We start from the raw sequence: 16,540 nt of genomic DNA, 5'->3' as shown, positions 1-16,540 counted from the left end.
CATCCAGCAACAGGCTTGGGCATGGCAGTGAGACCTTCCTGGGCTCGGGATACTGGCCACTAGTCTTGCCTAGTGCAAAACAGTGAGTACACACAATCAGAATCTGGGGTTGGGCTTGTTTTCTCATAAAGCCTCTTCCACAACTACATGCACACCATGGCTCCGACTTTAGTGAGCCCAGCTGTCAATGCTGCCTCCAGTATTGCAGATGAAACACCAAATTTGTGCTTGTCTGCCCCGCGGGATCTCGCACATGGGGAACACCAAAAACTCTTTTCTGCTACCTGTTCAACATGTATGCAAGACCATTGGGGAGATGGTGCCTTCAGTATGCAGACGTCAGTCATCTCTAGTTCGTAAGATCCAGATGGTGCAGTTGAGTGATTCATCCAATGTCTGGCTGAGATTAGGGATCGGATGAGACCTAGGTAGCTGAGACTCAGCTTCAGTAAGACTGAGGTTAAGATGTTACAGGGAGTTTTCTTCACTACATTCCTGCTCCAGTCAGACTTGCCACAAGCTATGTTGCACCAGCATGAATGAAAACCATCATCACTAATTAATAGTTGAAGAAACTGACAGAGTAAAGGATTTGAGAAAGAAGGATGAGCTTGTGGTTAAGGCACTGCACTGAGACACAGGAGATTTGGGTTGAATTCTTTGCTTTACCACACGTTTCCTATCTACCCTGGGGCAAGTACCTTAATCTCTTGGTCCCTTCTCTGTTAAATTTGGGACAACACTTTCCCGCATTCTTGGTCTGTCTTGTCTATTTGAATTGTCAGCTTTTTAGGGCAGGATCTGCCTTTTACTATGTTATGTCAAATGCCTACCACATTGGGGTCCTGACCTCAGTTAGATTGTTCAGGTGCTACCATACAGCGATAATAATGACTTGCCCATGGTCACATCAGAAGTCTATAGCAGAGCTGGGAATAGAATCCAGGTATCCTGTGCCCTAGTCACAAGATCATCTTTCTTCCCAGTGATGGGTGGTGGTTTTGCCCAGCCTTTTCCAAAAAGATAAATAAAATTGCAATGTGGGATCCCTTTAGGTTTCAGTGTTGTCTGTGACGCTTATGTTTCATTTCTGTTCCAGAGAGGCTGCCCTTCCTTAGGCACATAATGTAGCATAATTCCCTGCTCAAGCTTATTTCATTCAGATTCCCTTAGTAGAGACTTCTGATTTTTTTTATTTACTGGCTTTTTACCGTGTGGAATGGTCAACAAACGGAGTTCATTTTTTACCTTAGGCCCATTCAGTTAGTCTCTACTGTCATAAAAATCTATCAAAGATGTGTTCTGCACCGAAAACAACTGAGGTATAATGCTGTATATCAAATCTCTCTAGTCAGAAATTCCTTTCTGTGTTCTCTTTAGAGGGGCTTTTTTTTTTAATTAGGAGGTGAAAGGAGTGGGATCGGATTAGGTTGGGTTGCTATGAGTATTTTTTTAATGAAATTGGCTTTATTAAGTAATCCAGAATTATGATAATGCCTCCTTTCTGTCTAAAGGCTGGTATCCTGTGGACAGTAAGCAAGGAACAGAAGTTAAATCACTAGTTTTAAAGGGAGAATACTTAGTGGTAGTAGGGAATATGATTGAATTATCTCTGGCTGGCTGGTCGAGATTGTGCTGTCACACCACACTACATTCTGATCAACTCCATTAAAGTCTGTGGAGTTACTCTGGATTTACAATGGAGTGAGAATAAGATCCCCCTCCCTTTAATTTATTTTAGGTTTCAGAAATGTTATTTGTAATTTAAACAGGCCAGAACTTCCCTTCAGGCACACCCATTGATTTCAGTGGACTGGACTAGGTAGATCTGTAAAGGAAGAGCTTAGACAATCACATTTTATACTCTCTGACACCTTTGAACACAAGGGCAGGGAACTTGTAAATGCTGATGAACAGCTGAAGAGCAGCTCAGCTCAGCTAAGAGTATTTTGTTCCCTGAGAGAGCCTCTGGGTGCATATTCAGTCTTTGCACAGGAAGGGGAGATTTGGCCACTACTGAAGAGTGTGATGCCTCCAAAAGTGGAAATAGCCCAGAAGCCTTCAGAGCCTGCTAAAATTTACCCTAGAAATTGGCCATCTAAGAACATCCTTCAGAGAGGGCAAAGGTCAGTGTGAAATGCTGGTGATTTGAAAATGTGTGAAGGCTCTAGGGTTCAAACAGAGTAGAACAGCCTGCCCTAAGAAATAAGGCAGGTGGGGCCTATCCAAAACCCATTGATACCAACGTGACTTGCAATGGTATGAAAATGTGTTTCCTCACAGCCTAATAGAATAGGGGCATGCAATTCTGAAAGTCCTCAGAACCTCAATTTTACAAACATCAATCTTACAAACAATCAGTTATATGAAACATTTTAGGAGGGAATAAAATGTCACATAGGAAAAGTGATGGCGAAGAACAAGTCAACATCCTTTCACATTCTGATGTTTTTGGTGCATTAGAAATTGATTTGCCATGGTTTGAACAAAAATTAAGTGATGCAGTGTACCATACTGTAATTTATGCATCCTACCTATCATCATTATGAGATATTCAGTTTTATGAATTCCTTCATCCCCAATTAGTTTGTAAAATAGGGGTGTTACTGTACACTGTAAAATTGAGATCAGAATCAGTGTAAATATTACCTACAAACTACCTGCTGGAATATACCGCATATACCAATTTTGGTAATAGGTTTTTACTAGTTAGGGTGAGAATGTGATCATCTTCCTTAAGATTCCATTGATGGAACTGATTCTCCTCTTACACCAGTGTAACTCTACTGACTTTAGTAAAGTCACTCCTGATTTCCACTGATATTACACCAGAGAATCAGGCCAAATGTATCTTCATTAATGACTCCAGTGTGGTGACGTCTGAAATCAGATTTAAACAAGATAAAATTTATAAAATTATAACCAAATTCTCTTACACACAAAGACCCCTTTTCCCTATTCTGGCAGTTTAAAGGTGCCTTAAAGTGGGTGTATATTACTTTTATGCCCATTTGAAAGCCCCTTTTACACTGCCAGAGGGTGTAAAGGGGCCTTAATGTAAGTAACTCAGAACTCAAGCCACATGGTCCAAAACAGAATGTAGCTGAAATGTACACCCATCTAAATCATACAGGTAATGTCATAGAATCATAGAAGTTGTAGGACTGGAAAGGATCTCAGTAGGTCATCTAGTCCAGTCCCCTGCACTCGAGGCAGGACTATGTAATAACTAGACCATTCCTGACAGGTGTGAGTCTAACCTGCTGTTTAAAATCTCCAGTTATGGAGTTTCCACAACCTCCCTAGGCAATTTGTTCCAGTGCTTAACTACCCAGCGAGTTAGGAAGTTTTTCTTAATGTCCAACCTAAACCTCCCTTGCTGCAATTGAAGCCCATTGCTTCTTGTCCTATCCTCAGGGTTAACAAGAACAACTTTTCTAACTCCTCCTTGTAACAACCTTGTATGTACTTGAAAACTGTTTTCATGTCCCCCTCAGTCTTCTCTTCTCCAGACTAAACAAAGCCATTTTTTTCAATCTTTCCTCATAGATCATCCATTTTTTTTCTATTTTCATTCTAATGTGAGAGTAAACTAACAGGATGATATATTGCAATGATAAATACTGGGACAACACTATTTTTTAGGTACAGAATCCTAAATCTCTAGAACATCTTGGCTTGCCTAATAGGGCAAGTGAACTGCTTGGAATATGTACAAAAGCCTTGGGAAATTCAGAAGATTGGGCATTGACAAAAAATTGAACAGTACTGAGCGAGCTTCTGAAACTTGCACAGCTGCCGGTGCTTTTTATGGCAATTGTAGAGCATTTTCTTTGAAAGTGGGAGGTGATTAAGCCGGTAACCACTTCCTAAGCGTAATTAATAGTATGACGGTTACACCTTAAGACCTCAATTGTTGATCTGTGGGTGCATATTGCTGACACCTAAGTGGTCATTAATTATAACATTTAATAAAAAGACGTTAGTGTTTCATAAAATCTCCTTCACACTTGGCTCGATTTCTCTCCAAAGACCTTCACAAAGTCTGCAGTTTCATGTAACACAACCCTGTGTATATACAGTGCAGTATTTTTACATGGTGAAACTGTTCATGTTCCAGCATTTTACAAATGCTGCATTAGTGGAAGACTTGTGTGTGTGCATCTGTCTCACTAATGTATAATTCTCTGCATGAAACACCCTATCCCCTTGCCACATCTACCTAATCACAAGTTTTTGGCATAAGACTTAGTATAACACCTCCAGGATTGTTCTACAGAGCCTGAAGCATTGAAGATGTCTTAGAGTCACCAGAGAGGTGGTAAAGTTATAGTACATCTGCCCTTCTCATTCCTTGGCATCAGCTGCTCCAAAGAGAAACTCCCTGTAATGCCAGTGAATGCCTGAAGCCCCAAGATCGAGACATATATTGTAAAAGAAATTCCAGCAGCACGGATGAAATCTGACTCCCCAAAGCTTTCTAAGCTACCAAACATACTAATAAGAGAGCCAAATCCTGAAGTGAATGAGATAATTTACCGAGAATCATGGTGGATTCTCCATCTCTGGCAATATTTAAATGGGGATTGGATTTGTTTTTTTAGAAAAAGATATGCTCTACTACAAAAGGAGTTAGTTGTGGGAGGGTCCCTGGCCTGTGTTATATTGGAGGTCAGACTAGATTATCACACTGATCCCTTCTGGCCTTGGAATCTATGAAGTTCTCAATAAAAGTAAGGTATGGGCTTTTGTGTATCAACACTGCCCTCCACTGGAAGGAAGTTCAAACCGGCTCTAATATATGTGGCGGTTTTCCTCTAGTGGCTGGAGGACTAAAAAGCAAGTAAGTAAAAAGACCATACCTTCCAGTGTTACTCCACAGTCCCAGGTTTCCATATCATGGCCCAAGAATTTCTAAAATATCCTGGTTTTTTTTTAATTTCTTCAATCAGAATGTTCAGATTTTTTTATAAACTACAAATGAATGATAGTACTGATATAAAATGTTTTGTGCAGCCTCTTTTACGCTCATCACATAGCAGGTGTGTGTTTCACACCAACCACTATTCAAGGCCTAAGCTCACACGTTGCAATATGAGTGTGGTAAGTTAGTGAGCCAGCCAAGTCGGTGCAAACCTCCTGCTCTAGCCCCTGGGGGTATAGGGGAGATAGAGAGCAGGTACTTGCCAGTTCTCTGTCATCAGAAGCATAGAGAGAAAGTGCAGCGTGGATGCAGAAGCTGAGGTCAGTCTTTTTTGGATCTGCTCTTTTGCTCCAGATGGAGCTTTCTGACTCCCATGAAACAGATCAAAAGAAGAAGCCAGAATGCTGATCACTTGAGTATTTAATAATTTTGAAAAATGTTGCCAGAAAAGTGTCTTTTTTTAAAAAAATAATTGAAATATGGTTGCCCTACATGTACATCCTAATATTACTACAGCTGGCGCAAATTCCTTTAGCTGTAATGGTAGAGATCTGAGATTTTTGCAGCTGAAGGTTCTAGGTTTTACTGTTGTCCCAGAAAATAATTGTCTTTGGTCAGTAAAGTTCTTTCATCAGCTGGTCCTGTAATTCACAGATCATTTTTATGATTTTATGAAAATTCACTTCTTCCACCATCAGTCATTATCAGTTCATGCACATTGGATGATTGCTTTCACATCCAGCACTCAAACTGTTTGTCTTTGCTGAAATTTAGATGGCTTCTCTTTTGTTTTCTTTAAACTTATTATAAATGTACAGGTCACTGATATGAAATGAGAGAGATTGTCCAATAAAAGTAACATAATTAACTAATAGTATAATACTTATTCCTCCATTCCTGTCCTGCTTCTGCTAAATCAGGATTTTTTAAAGCAGGCCCATAACAAAACTGTCAGCTTCTCTAGACTTGCAGCATAGCAATCAAAGTAGTGAATGCCTTTATTTTGCATAATTCCAATGAAAGTCATTTATTTTTTTTTTCTCTCTCTAGATCCAGGCAGGAAGTTTTAATTCTTTGAAGTGCTTGTATATAAATGATCATTTAATTTCCTGATACTGTCTCTTTCCTTACTTTTCCGTTTGACGCCTGACAGGTAACACAGAGATTCTGATGAGAAGGTGGAGACACATTCCTTAAAGAAAGAAAGAAACGTATAACTAGGAACAAAGGAGAAACAGACAACCCAGAATTACGATTTCCAATTCTAGTTTATATGGGCTACCTGTAGAACCGTTCTCTTCATGCTTGTATTTATCTACTCCATTTTCTTCCCCCTATGGCATATCATTTTATTTAAAGAGGCCTGGCAAAAATTACAAATTATAGACTTGATTCTTTCCTTTATACCAATGTCTGTCGCTAGTAGCTTCATTGAAGTTAGCAGCTCCACCCTAAAATTGCTGTGAGGAGAATTAAGTCCAGTGCACATTACTGTGTTACTTACAACACCTTTATTGTTAGTATTGAAAGAAAATGAAAAATCATATGTACTTTTCACTAGTGGGGCTGTTTGCTTACTTTTTCCATTCCATTCACTTTGGCCATTGATAGCAGACTGGTTTGGGGGTCTATAGACTTCACTGTTTAGTTGCTATGTGCTAGCACAGTGCTCATCTATACTTGGTTTTCCAACACTGCAGAGGAATGTTCAATCCCTTGCCCTTCTCTCCTCATGGCAGCAGTTTTCATTAAGGTCCTGATCCTCGACTTCGCTCTGCCCCCTTTGTACAGCACCAAGAGAACAAAGGGCATGGTGCTGACAGTTTGGGGTTCCACTGGCAAGGGAAAGCCTCGCCAGGTTTACTCCACCAGTTCCTGGCCCAAAGCCCACATGGGGGTTCAAATATGCTTTTCTTCAGCTATCCTGGGCTAACAGAACAGACCCTAAATGGGTCATTATTGAGGTTGCTTGAATTTGTTATATGGCCTGAAGTGACCCCCCAGCTGCCTCCAGGGCTGAGCGGAGGGGTGGAAGCAAGGTAGCAGAAAGCCACTTATGCTGGCTCTTACTTTTATCCACATCGCTCAAAAAAAGGAAAAAAAAAGAGAGAGAGAATATTTCTATTCATATTAAATAGTTTTTTAAGCAACCATATTTTGGAATTGTGGCACACTGAAATACTACTGCATTTTTTTTTTACTCCTGTATGCTGAACTCAATAGAAATAAAACCTGCTTTCACATCACAGAGGCCCTGAAAACTCCATTTTTGTGGTTCTACAGTAAAAAAATTTTTTTGAAGTATTAGGGAAATATTGAATTTTAGAGCCTGACCCTTGTAGCTGCTGTGAATTCCAGACATAGAGCCTCTTCAGCACTGGGCCCGAAGGTGCTTCAATGTACAGAGAATTCAGGCAGCTGAGCATCTCACAAGTTTGGGCCCTAAATTTGTAAATTAATTACATGTTGCCATTCTGAACTAAACTTTTATTCCCATTTCTAGGTGGTCCCATCCTCTTGAAGTTTTAATAAACCTACTTGTGGCAAATATTGCAAGGCATGATAATCTCTTGTTTAAATTAATAATCCACTGATCCTTTATTCTTTTTGTCCAGGAGGTCTTACACACCCATTCAAAACCATGTCACAACGAGATAAATAGGGCCAGACTATCCACTGTATAAAATCAAGATAGCTCTGCTGAAGACAGTGAGTGGAGCTATGCCAAATGCACACCAGCTGAGGATCTGGCCTAAGGGGTTTTGTAAAACAGGCAAACTATTTTCACTGGTTAGCTAAGATCAAGTGTCCCAAATGCTTTTCCTTTAAGAAATTTGCTGAAGAAAGAATATAAAAATATCACTTGCATTGCATTGTTGTGGTTGCATTTCAGTGTTGCAGAGAGCTAGCACAGAAGAGGATGTATATTTATCTGACAAACATGATTTACCATTCAATGTTAAGCTTTTATTTAACATTAGATTCTATAAACATGTGAAGTGTATCCATTAAATGGCTGTTCTGATGCTCTCTTAATTTTAGGATATATGCACATTAAAGCAGACGTGGTGGAGAGGTTATTATGGACTCTGACTTTGAAGCATCACTGCACGCATGTACTGGGAGCCATAGTCACCTGCTTTAAGCTATGCGGAGCTGCATGTACATTTTATTTGACACTGTTCCCTATGATGAGTACACTGATCGATTTGCTACACATCAACGTTGTCTGTGTAGTAAATTGCACTTTAAAAGAGATGCAAACCACTTGTTAGAGAACCTCCTGTTTCTCCTGCCAGTGAGTGAGTATCATGGGTGTGAAAAGTTCCCCACTTACACCCTCACTAATTCTGGAGCACCTACCCCATGAAAAGTAGTACTGAGGTGGCAGTGTGTAAATAACAGTGCTATAGCACAGGGATACTCAGACTTCTGTGATTCAGGAGCTAAATTAGCAATCAGTATTACCCAAAAGACCCACAGTAGTGTGAATTCATGGTTTCAGTTACTATTTTTAAATATTATTCTCACAACAAAATGACTGACCAAGTATTATTTTATCAACTACAATTGGTTAATAACATAGTAAAAGTAGCCTGATTGGTTAATCACTTAGATTGATTAATAATTAAATCACACAAAGTTTTAATATAATGTGTTGCAAGGAGCTGCCAGAGACACATTAAAGAGCCAGTTGTGGCTCACGAGCCTCAGTCTGAGTATCACTGGTCTAGAACATCATCTTAAAGGTGATTTAAAGAGTTTTATATGGAGCAAGGTGAAAGGACAGACAATCTTATCAGACACTAAACGGGATAAAAGTATTCCCTCTATAGTATGCTATTAAAAAAAATGGAATCTCATTGAATACCTGGATCTCAATGAAGCTAATAATGTCTAGAAAAACAAGAGCCCATGATCTGAGGCTTCATATATAATGGCAGTTTAAGTACTGTAGGAAAAGGATGATAGCATTTAACACACACAGAGGGTCATATTCATCAATCTGGTAAACTGGTGTAACTCCATTAAGTCAATGGAATTACACTGGTGTAATTAAGAGGAGAATTCGACCCATAAAATTCATATATCTGCAATACATTGGAGAATAAATTTCCTGAATTTGTTAACCATAGCACTCCTCCATACCGGAACAAAAGTATAATTCTGAAATGTATACAAGCCTCAAATTGCTATATCATTGATATTCAATAATATAGCTAATTATTGAATGTTAACTAATGTTAACCCTAAAGCAGTCATGAGGGAAAATAGGATGCCATCACAGGAGAAAGCCATCATGACTTTGATGCCATCCCATTCCATTATTTTCAAGCTCTTAGAAACACGTTTAAGTGTGTATTAGGGCTAGTCATCGAGTGTCTCTGTGGACCTCTCTGTTCAACTGATGTTGGAGAGGTCTCACCCACTGGAAGGTAGGTCTTTCTGAATTTCCCATTGAAAGTTTTAAGGTAGATTGAAGCCTATATAGAGCTGGCCTCACTTAAAAAAAGAAAATAAGGAAGAGCGGGGATAGTGAACATGAGATGGTAGTGAAGGAGATCAGAAAGCAAAAAGGGAGGAAAAGAGAAATAGGGAGGTGATGGTGCAAAACTATCTCAAAACAATACCAGATACTTTAATGGTATATTATGTTTGCTCCTCTAGTCTTCTTGGCCATACAACACAAGTAGAAGTGCCTTAAGCTAAAAACCAACATCTTTATGAAAACCACTAGTGCTTTTGCTCTTGCTGTATGATGTACCTTTAACATGCATATTTACATGAAGGGTATACCACTTGGGAGGAGAGGATTCGTGGGGGAGGTAGGATGCCTCACAGATGGTTATCCTACATATAGAAAATGTTCAGATATGAAACTTGTGCTCAAGTCTATCTCTGCAGGGACCCTTTGAAAGACAGAACAGTGATGTGTTTGCTTTGTGGTTGTTTCAGTTACTTATTGGTAGAGATTTCTACCCCTGCAGCACATTTCTGGAAGTGCGCCACTACCAGAGCTGAAGGTTGTAGACTGTTACCAGCTAATGACAGTGGTAAAAAGAATGGCAGGTTCAACTGTGAGCCTGACCAGACGGAACGGCTCACAGTATGCACAACTTTTCACCTTCAAGTCGCTGGTTCAAATCTAACCCATTTAGTTACCAACTGAAAACTGCCACATTATGACTGTTCAGTGGGTTATGTTAAATGAGTTGAAACTCAGTTCCTCATGGACCTGTTTCTCCATCATCACAGTTTGCATTACTTGGTGCTTTCAAGAGAGAGGCCAAGGATTGAACAAGCATGGAGACAGAGCTACTTTCTCAACCCAAGATGCACTCTCTCCAGGACAAATTTGAAGCACTGTGGTGGCGGGGGTTTGAGAAAACTTGCAATGCCCCTGCCCAGGATGTATCTGCTTGCTAGCTAAATCATGAATTCTTTTCCCAAAGGCTGTCTTTCCAGCAAGCAAATTCACTCACATAGTTAAATACTGATTGGGACTGAAAAGCCAAAGAGCCTATGATACAACATAAGTAACTGAATCAACACGTTCTAGGGCGAGCAGAAGATTGGAGGAAAACAATTTCTGATTTGACCTATATTCAGAAAGGGGTAAAATGAAACATTTTGTTGTCTAGAAAACATTCTAATTATTAGCCTAGGACATTTCTGAAATGTCCTTGTTTTCAGTCTATATTCATAATGAAGATGTTTCTCTGTCCTTTCTTCTCCCCTTCCCCATTTGTCCTTGAACTTGTGATCACCCAAGGAAACCACTGAGAAAAGAAGAGAATGGAACAAGTCGAGCTGAATATGCAATGACGTCCTCCCAGAACAACAAAACAGTTGATAATGCAGTGGTATAATCTCCAGGACCCCCACAAGACATGGGAGGTGTTAAACTTTAAAAGCACACACACAAAGTATGCAAGGTGGGTGAAATAAGGAAATGAAAGAAGCTCTGTGGCCATGGACTTCATTTCGGGAACAGTGCACGTATCAGTTATTCAGAGAAGAAAAGCAGACTGTTCTTCAACCTTGCTGATTGTCAAAGGGAAGATAAACTTGCCAATCAGGGCTACCCAGAAAAAAAGACCTCACAAAGGCATAATTACTGCATGCCACATCTGTTGAAAGCAACATCATGATGCCTCCAGCTTCTGTTCCCCCCCCCCTTTTATTTTTGATTATCCACAAAGAGCTGCTTAAATTGGGTCCTTTGATGTGAAGGTGATATGTCAGAGTGGCAGCAATTTATTATAAATGGGTCTGAGATTCAGAGGGTGGAAGTCTTCACCTGCCTGCTTCTCCAGCTTGTGCAGTGTTTTCTTTTACAAGCTAGAAGCTTCATAGTCTCAATTAACTATTATTTTGTTATTAGAAGGAAAGGGTTTTCCGTTAATCCACCGAGCAACCAAAAATTGCATGAACTTGTGAGTTAACCCAGGAAATACAGCTGCAGTCTGGTGACTATGCAATTTCCATGGCTGAAGACTTTTCAAACAAAAGAAGTCAAAGTATGATAATTGGCAGTTAGCATAGCTTATTAAAGATAAGATAATATTAAAAGGTGCTTTGAACACAGTTACTTCATAATCAGCCTCTATTTTCCCCAACATATCCTTTATCTCCTAGCTTTAAACAAGTTCTAGATTTCTCCTCCTCTGTGTAGTTCTGCACATTTACTGTATTTGCATCACACAGAACCATCAGAGAATCCCTCTAGAAAGGATTTTGTTTACAGTTTGGAGTGAATATTTGGGCTTGATCATGTTGAAAGGACTAGCAGCACTGGAAACTGAAGTCCTCCTTATCTATCTGCTGATCAACTGCTGGGGCAGAAAACAAGTGTCATTTCCTGAAGGTTTCGTATTTCCTGAGCTGGCCCACCAAGGACTTTGTAGGCCTGACTTAGAGGACTATTTACTAGTGACTAGTAAATCGGTGTGCCCGTGTTAGCTCAGTCCTCTGCATTTCCTGAGTAGAGGCTGCCAATTGTGCCAAATTCTATGTGATAGCTTTGTGTTGTACCTTTTCGTGACATGGATTGCAGATTATTAAAAGTGAAGCTGAATCCACCAGACTCATTTCACTTAGGATCTCAGGTTAGACTTAATCAGTAATCCCCTAGGGTAAAGGCCAGTGTTTTGTCTACAGTATTGCCCACCCCGACCTTCTGACATAGGATGTTTGGAAATATTATTTTTGTCATTCAATTGGTATGTCTCCATTTATCACTATGCTGAAAGTATCAGTGCAGTGAAAAGAAAGTTATACCACACTCCGGCTTCTCGTCTTGCTGTCAAAGCTTCAATAATACTTTGTCTCTGTGTCTTTGAAAAACTCAAAACAAGCCATTGCAGTCTCATTGAATAAAGTAACTGCACGTTGGCATTAAAATATGTCAGTACTGAAACATGTTGATATTTTTAGTTTTACATAAGGATGGGCCTGAGCTGCAAAACTTGGATCTGGATTTCGAACACCCCATTGTTTGAGGCTTTTCCATGTCTCATGGTTTAGGGGACGCTGTGAAATTTGGATTCTGAAGCCCTTCCCCAGTAAAGTTCCAGGGTACTCAGGTCAAGAATTTTGGTTCAGACCCATCTCTAGTTTTCTATTGCCTACTGAATGGATAGGGTATATGTAAATATATGTATCCTTTCACTGACGAAACAAAATGCTGCTATATACCGTTGCTGAGAAATCTATGGAGTTATGTGATTATTTTTTCAGCCTGTCATCCCTATATAGCAATTTAGGAACATGAGTATTATTTTTTAAATGTCAAGTCTTTCTTGAGGTGGAGTGAATGCAAATGCAAAAGTGAAAAGAAATAAGTAACCTTTCACCCCAAGAATATGATCATATATTTCCCTGCTGTATTTATATTGTATGCTTGCACAAAATACACTGATATATTTTTAGGTGGAAACAACAATAACAGAATTTACAATTTGAATCTACGGTCCCAAATATTCATTGCCTAAGGCAATCACCCCCTAAGTACTATAATAAGAACATGTTACTGTCTTTCCAGGGTTTCTCAATGCATAAGATTATTTGGTGTAGTTAATTATGTTTTGTCTTTTTAATTTTTTTTTTTAAAATTCATATAACTGTGCCATAGTTTGAGACTGGTTGCATGCATAGCTGAAAGTATATAGTATGATCATGGTCCAGACTCCCCATTTGCACCTTATCTTAATGCTCGCTGATTTTCTTTATTTCCTAGTAAAGCTTTAAAGACATGCTCTGTAAGGCCAAGATTAAAAAAGGGGTTTGCAGATCACTACGTCTATTAAAATGTATGTTTTTGCAAAAAATCTAAGCACAGGCCATATGGGCTTAATCCTAATCTCATTGATTTCAATGGAAAGAGAATCTGACCCATGACCTAAAATACAATCAAAATTTAACCCATGCTCCCTAAACTATTTATAGTGGAATGTGTGACCTGAACAGTGAACACAAAATGGAGAGGCAGCATGTTTCAATGGAAGGAGCACTGGACAGGGACTCTGGAGACCTGGGTTTTATTGTCAGTTGTGCCGCGGACCTGCAGTGTAATTTTTGGCAAGTCACTTTGCCTCTCTGTGCCTCAGTTTCCCCCAGGGAAATAATGGTACTTGCCTTCCTTATGACAGTGTCTTGAGATATATAATGACAAGCACTGTATAGGAGCTAAGTGGTAGCCAGATTTGTGGACAGTTTCAATGAGCATACTAAGGCCCATGAATTGTAAATTGTTATTCACCATAATATTGATCCGTTATTGCTGAATGTGCACCTCAATGCATTTAAAAAGCAAACACATCTAAAATTCTTTCATTGGTCGCTGGCCAAGTTAGGACAGCAACAGTTAAAATAAGCAATTTCTCCTCTCTGCTTTACCAAAGAGACTTTACTCTGAACATTCATGGATCATGCTTTTGGAATAGGTAGAAAATTCTGCAGGGATAATTCTGCTTTTAGAATCCTGACTTCCCCACCTGCAGTCGAATACATTGCCGCAAAATGTAAGGGGATCTTGAGAGGGGCACTGGGAGAAATATACTGGCAGTGGATTCCAATCTTCAGAAAAGAGAGGCCAGTGAGATGATGCCTTGGGGGACGACTTCTGAAGCTTTCTGATGAGTTCAGGGTTTTGTTTAAGACTGCAAAGCTTCAATAAAAGGGGCTTGTGTGTTCCCTTATTACACATTTAATTAAATATAAAAGGAATAGAGTAGCCTTGAGAGATAAGTGTTGCACTACAACAGTGACCCTGTAGAGCAGGAATTGGCGATTCAAAATAGAAATTCACAGGATTTAAAGTATATTTTTAGCCTCTAGAATGATAAAGTGTTGAAAGGCCCTGTACAGCTAGATACACTAGATGAGGATCTGGCTCATGATGTGAAGTCAGGGTGATTTACACTAGCTGAGGATCTGGCTCAGAGAGTTACGAGTTTCTAGATTTGCATTCCTCTGTTACTAAGACAAGACTTTACTTAGTGACTATAGCTTTAACCTCTAATCATGGTCAGACTTGCACATAAACTACCTGAATATTTTATGTCTGAGACAATAAAATGAATTAACTATGATTTTTCTTTTTAAATCTAATTTTAGATAAATATTTGCAATTAGAAGACTCATAGCTGAGACCAGCTCTAAAGGGTCTGATCCTGCAAACTGCTGAGCACCCAACCCTCACTAACATCAAGAGAGTTGAAGGTGCTTAGTCCCTTGCTAACTCAGACACAACAAACACATGACTAGCATAGAGCCCAGACCCTGCTTAGAAGCTGCAAAAACAGACTATAAAGGATGGACAGTTCTATCGGTTTAAGGTATAGAATATACATGTACAGACCTGATTCTCCACAGCCTTGCACTGTGTGTTGTCATTTACACTATGCAATGTGGGTAGAAACCTATTGTTCTGATTTGGTGGCATTTTACACTCACTTTGTAGAGGTATAAATTACTATGCATAGTGTAAGACAATGGAAAAATCAGACCTATTATAAATATATATATTTACAATACTCCCTGCATCTGTACAAACAAAAATATGATTTTATACTGCAAAGATAATGTGTTAAAATTAATGCATGAATGTAAATATTCTGAGATCTGCCTTCTTGACTGTGTACCACATGTACAGATGAAAACAAATATTGTTTATGGGAAATCTGTATCGGTGGTAAATGACTAAAGAGAAAAAAATCAGAATTAATGTTGTCATGTTTCTCAAACAAGCCATTAATGTATATTTAGAATTTAAGGATATTGCTCAATAAGTATGTTCTGTACCAAAAACTGTGTTGCATATACAGATTGTGCAGTACCCTATTTAAAAAGGCACCATAATTAATTTTTATTTTAAATAAAAATGTAATTATAAGTTTCTGTGTCTTGTCATTTGAGTAGCTGAGAATCTATATGCATCAAAGGGAAACAGAAAAACAGAATGAAATAAGTACATTTTAAGGGCTTTTCTAATGTCACCTGTATTAACTACAATTGTTTAACAATATAGTGCCTTATGATTTCTAAAATTGTGGCTATTGTCCACAACTTGTATTTAGCGGGGTTCCAGTTACATCCTCTTCACCAGTGCTTCCTAGCCATGGATACATGCACTGCATCAGCCAAAATCTTGACGTGCCTATCTGTAGTCCCCATACCAGATGCTTAGTACCGAAACCGCCCTCTCTTGCCTTAATGACGAACCCACAATGCGACTTCTGTGCTGGACCTCACCTTTCAACTCTACACACTCTAATCCCCAACAGCTCTTAGACTAGGAGGCTGCAGGATGCGTACGAATGGGAACCAGGAACTTGTTACGTTTTTGGTTTCAGGGAAAAGTGGTGAAGTAGTAACTTTGTGGTAGAGCCAAGAAATGAAACTAGTAAAATGTTGCAGCTGCCCAAAAAAGGGTTAAAACTATTGGCATTTTCTGTCTGTTAGGCTCAGTGGTATCATATATGGGGGAAGTGTGAATAAATTCAAATGAGTATCTCTAACTTGCCTAATAAAAATACTGCTTATCTTGAGAGTATGTTCTTTACCTATCAGATCATTATCAATTTATATTTGTATTAGCATAACTTTACATTTTAGCACTCATAACCATGAAAGGAAAAGTTATGCCAAGTTTGGGCCAACACTTCAATGGAACTACATCAACTTACCCCAGCTCAGAACCTGGCCATTTGTATGGAAGCACAGGGACTTATCTTCAAATATATAAGGGTCCTGGCTGGTTTTAATGCCCAAGAGAAGATTCTTGTGCAATACAAAAATGTATAATAGCTGGCTTACTTCAAGCTTAATAGCTTTCAATGGATCTTTGAAGATGATTTCATACTCCAGTTTAATTAAAGAACTTTCTGAATTGAAAAAAACAAATGCAACAGTGATGCAAAATTCTTGATTGCAATTTAGTAAGTTTAGCAATAAATCATATCCTATTATACAGTTGTGACAAAGCACCACTATTTGCACCCTACACTGCAGTAATCTTTGTACAAAATATGCCTTGTGCGGTAGCATTTGACAACTAATAACTCACTGATCAATAATATCATGGTGAAATGTATGTAGCAACTTTATATGTAA

General features: G+C 39.0%; 1 protein-coding gene across 2 annotated transcripts in view; it reads left to right on the top strand.

Annotated features, from left to right (window-relative positions):
• The window catches only part of PRIMA1 (proline rich membrane anchor 1), an 85,067-nt gene extending 69,806 nt beyond the window's left edge, over nucleotides 1–15,261 (top strand). For both annotated transcript variants that reach the window (XM_043549403.1, XM_007063450.3), the window contains one exon: nucleotides 10,698–15,261. In XM_043549403.1, the coding sequence (XP_043405338.1) occupies nucleotides 10,698–10,794 (97 nt within the window). In that variant the 3' untranslated portion in view covers nucleotides 10,795–15,261. The remainder of the gene's footprint in view (nucleotides 1–10,697) is intronic.
• The last annotated feature ends 1,279 nt before the right edge of the window (nucleotides 15,262–16,540 follow it).

The sequence above is a fragment of the Chelonia mydas genome, chromosome 6 (genome assembly GCF_015237465.2).
Source record: "Chelonia mydas isolate rCheMyd1 chromosome 6, rCheMyd1.pri.v2, whole genome shotgun sequence".
NCBI lineage: Eukaryota > Metazoa > Chordata > Testudines > Cheloniidae > Chelonia > Chelonia mydas.
This window is presented reverse-complemented; position numbering and strand designations above follow the sequence as displayed.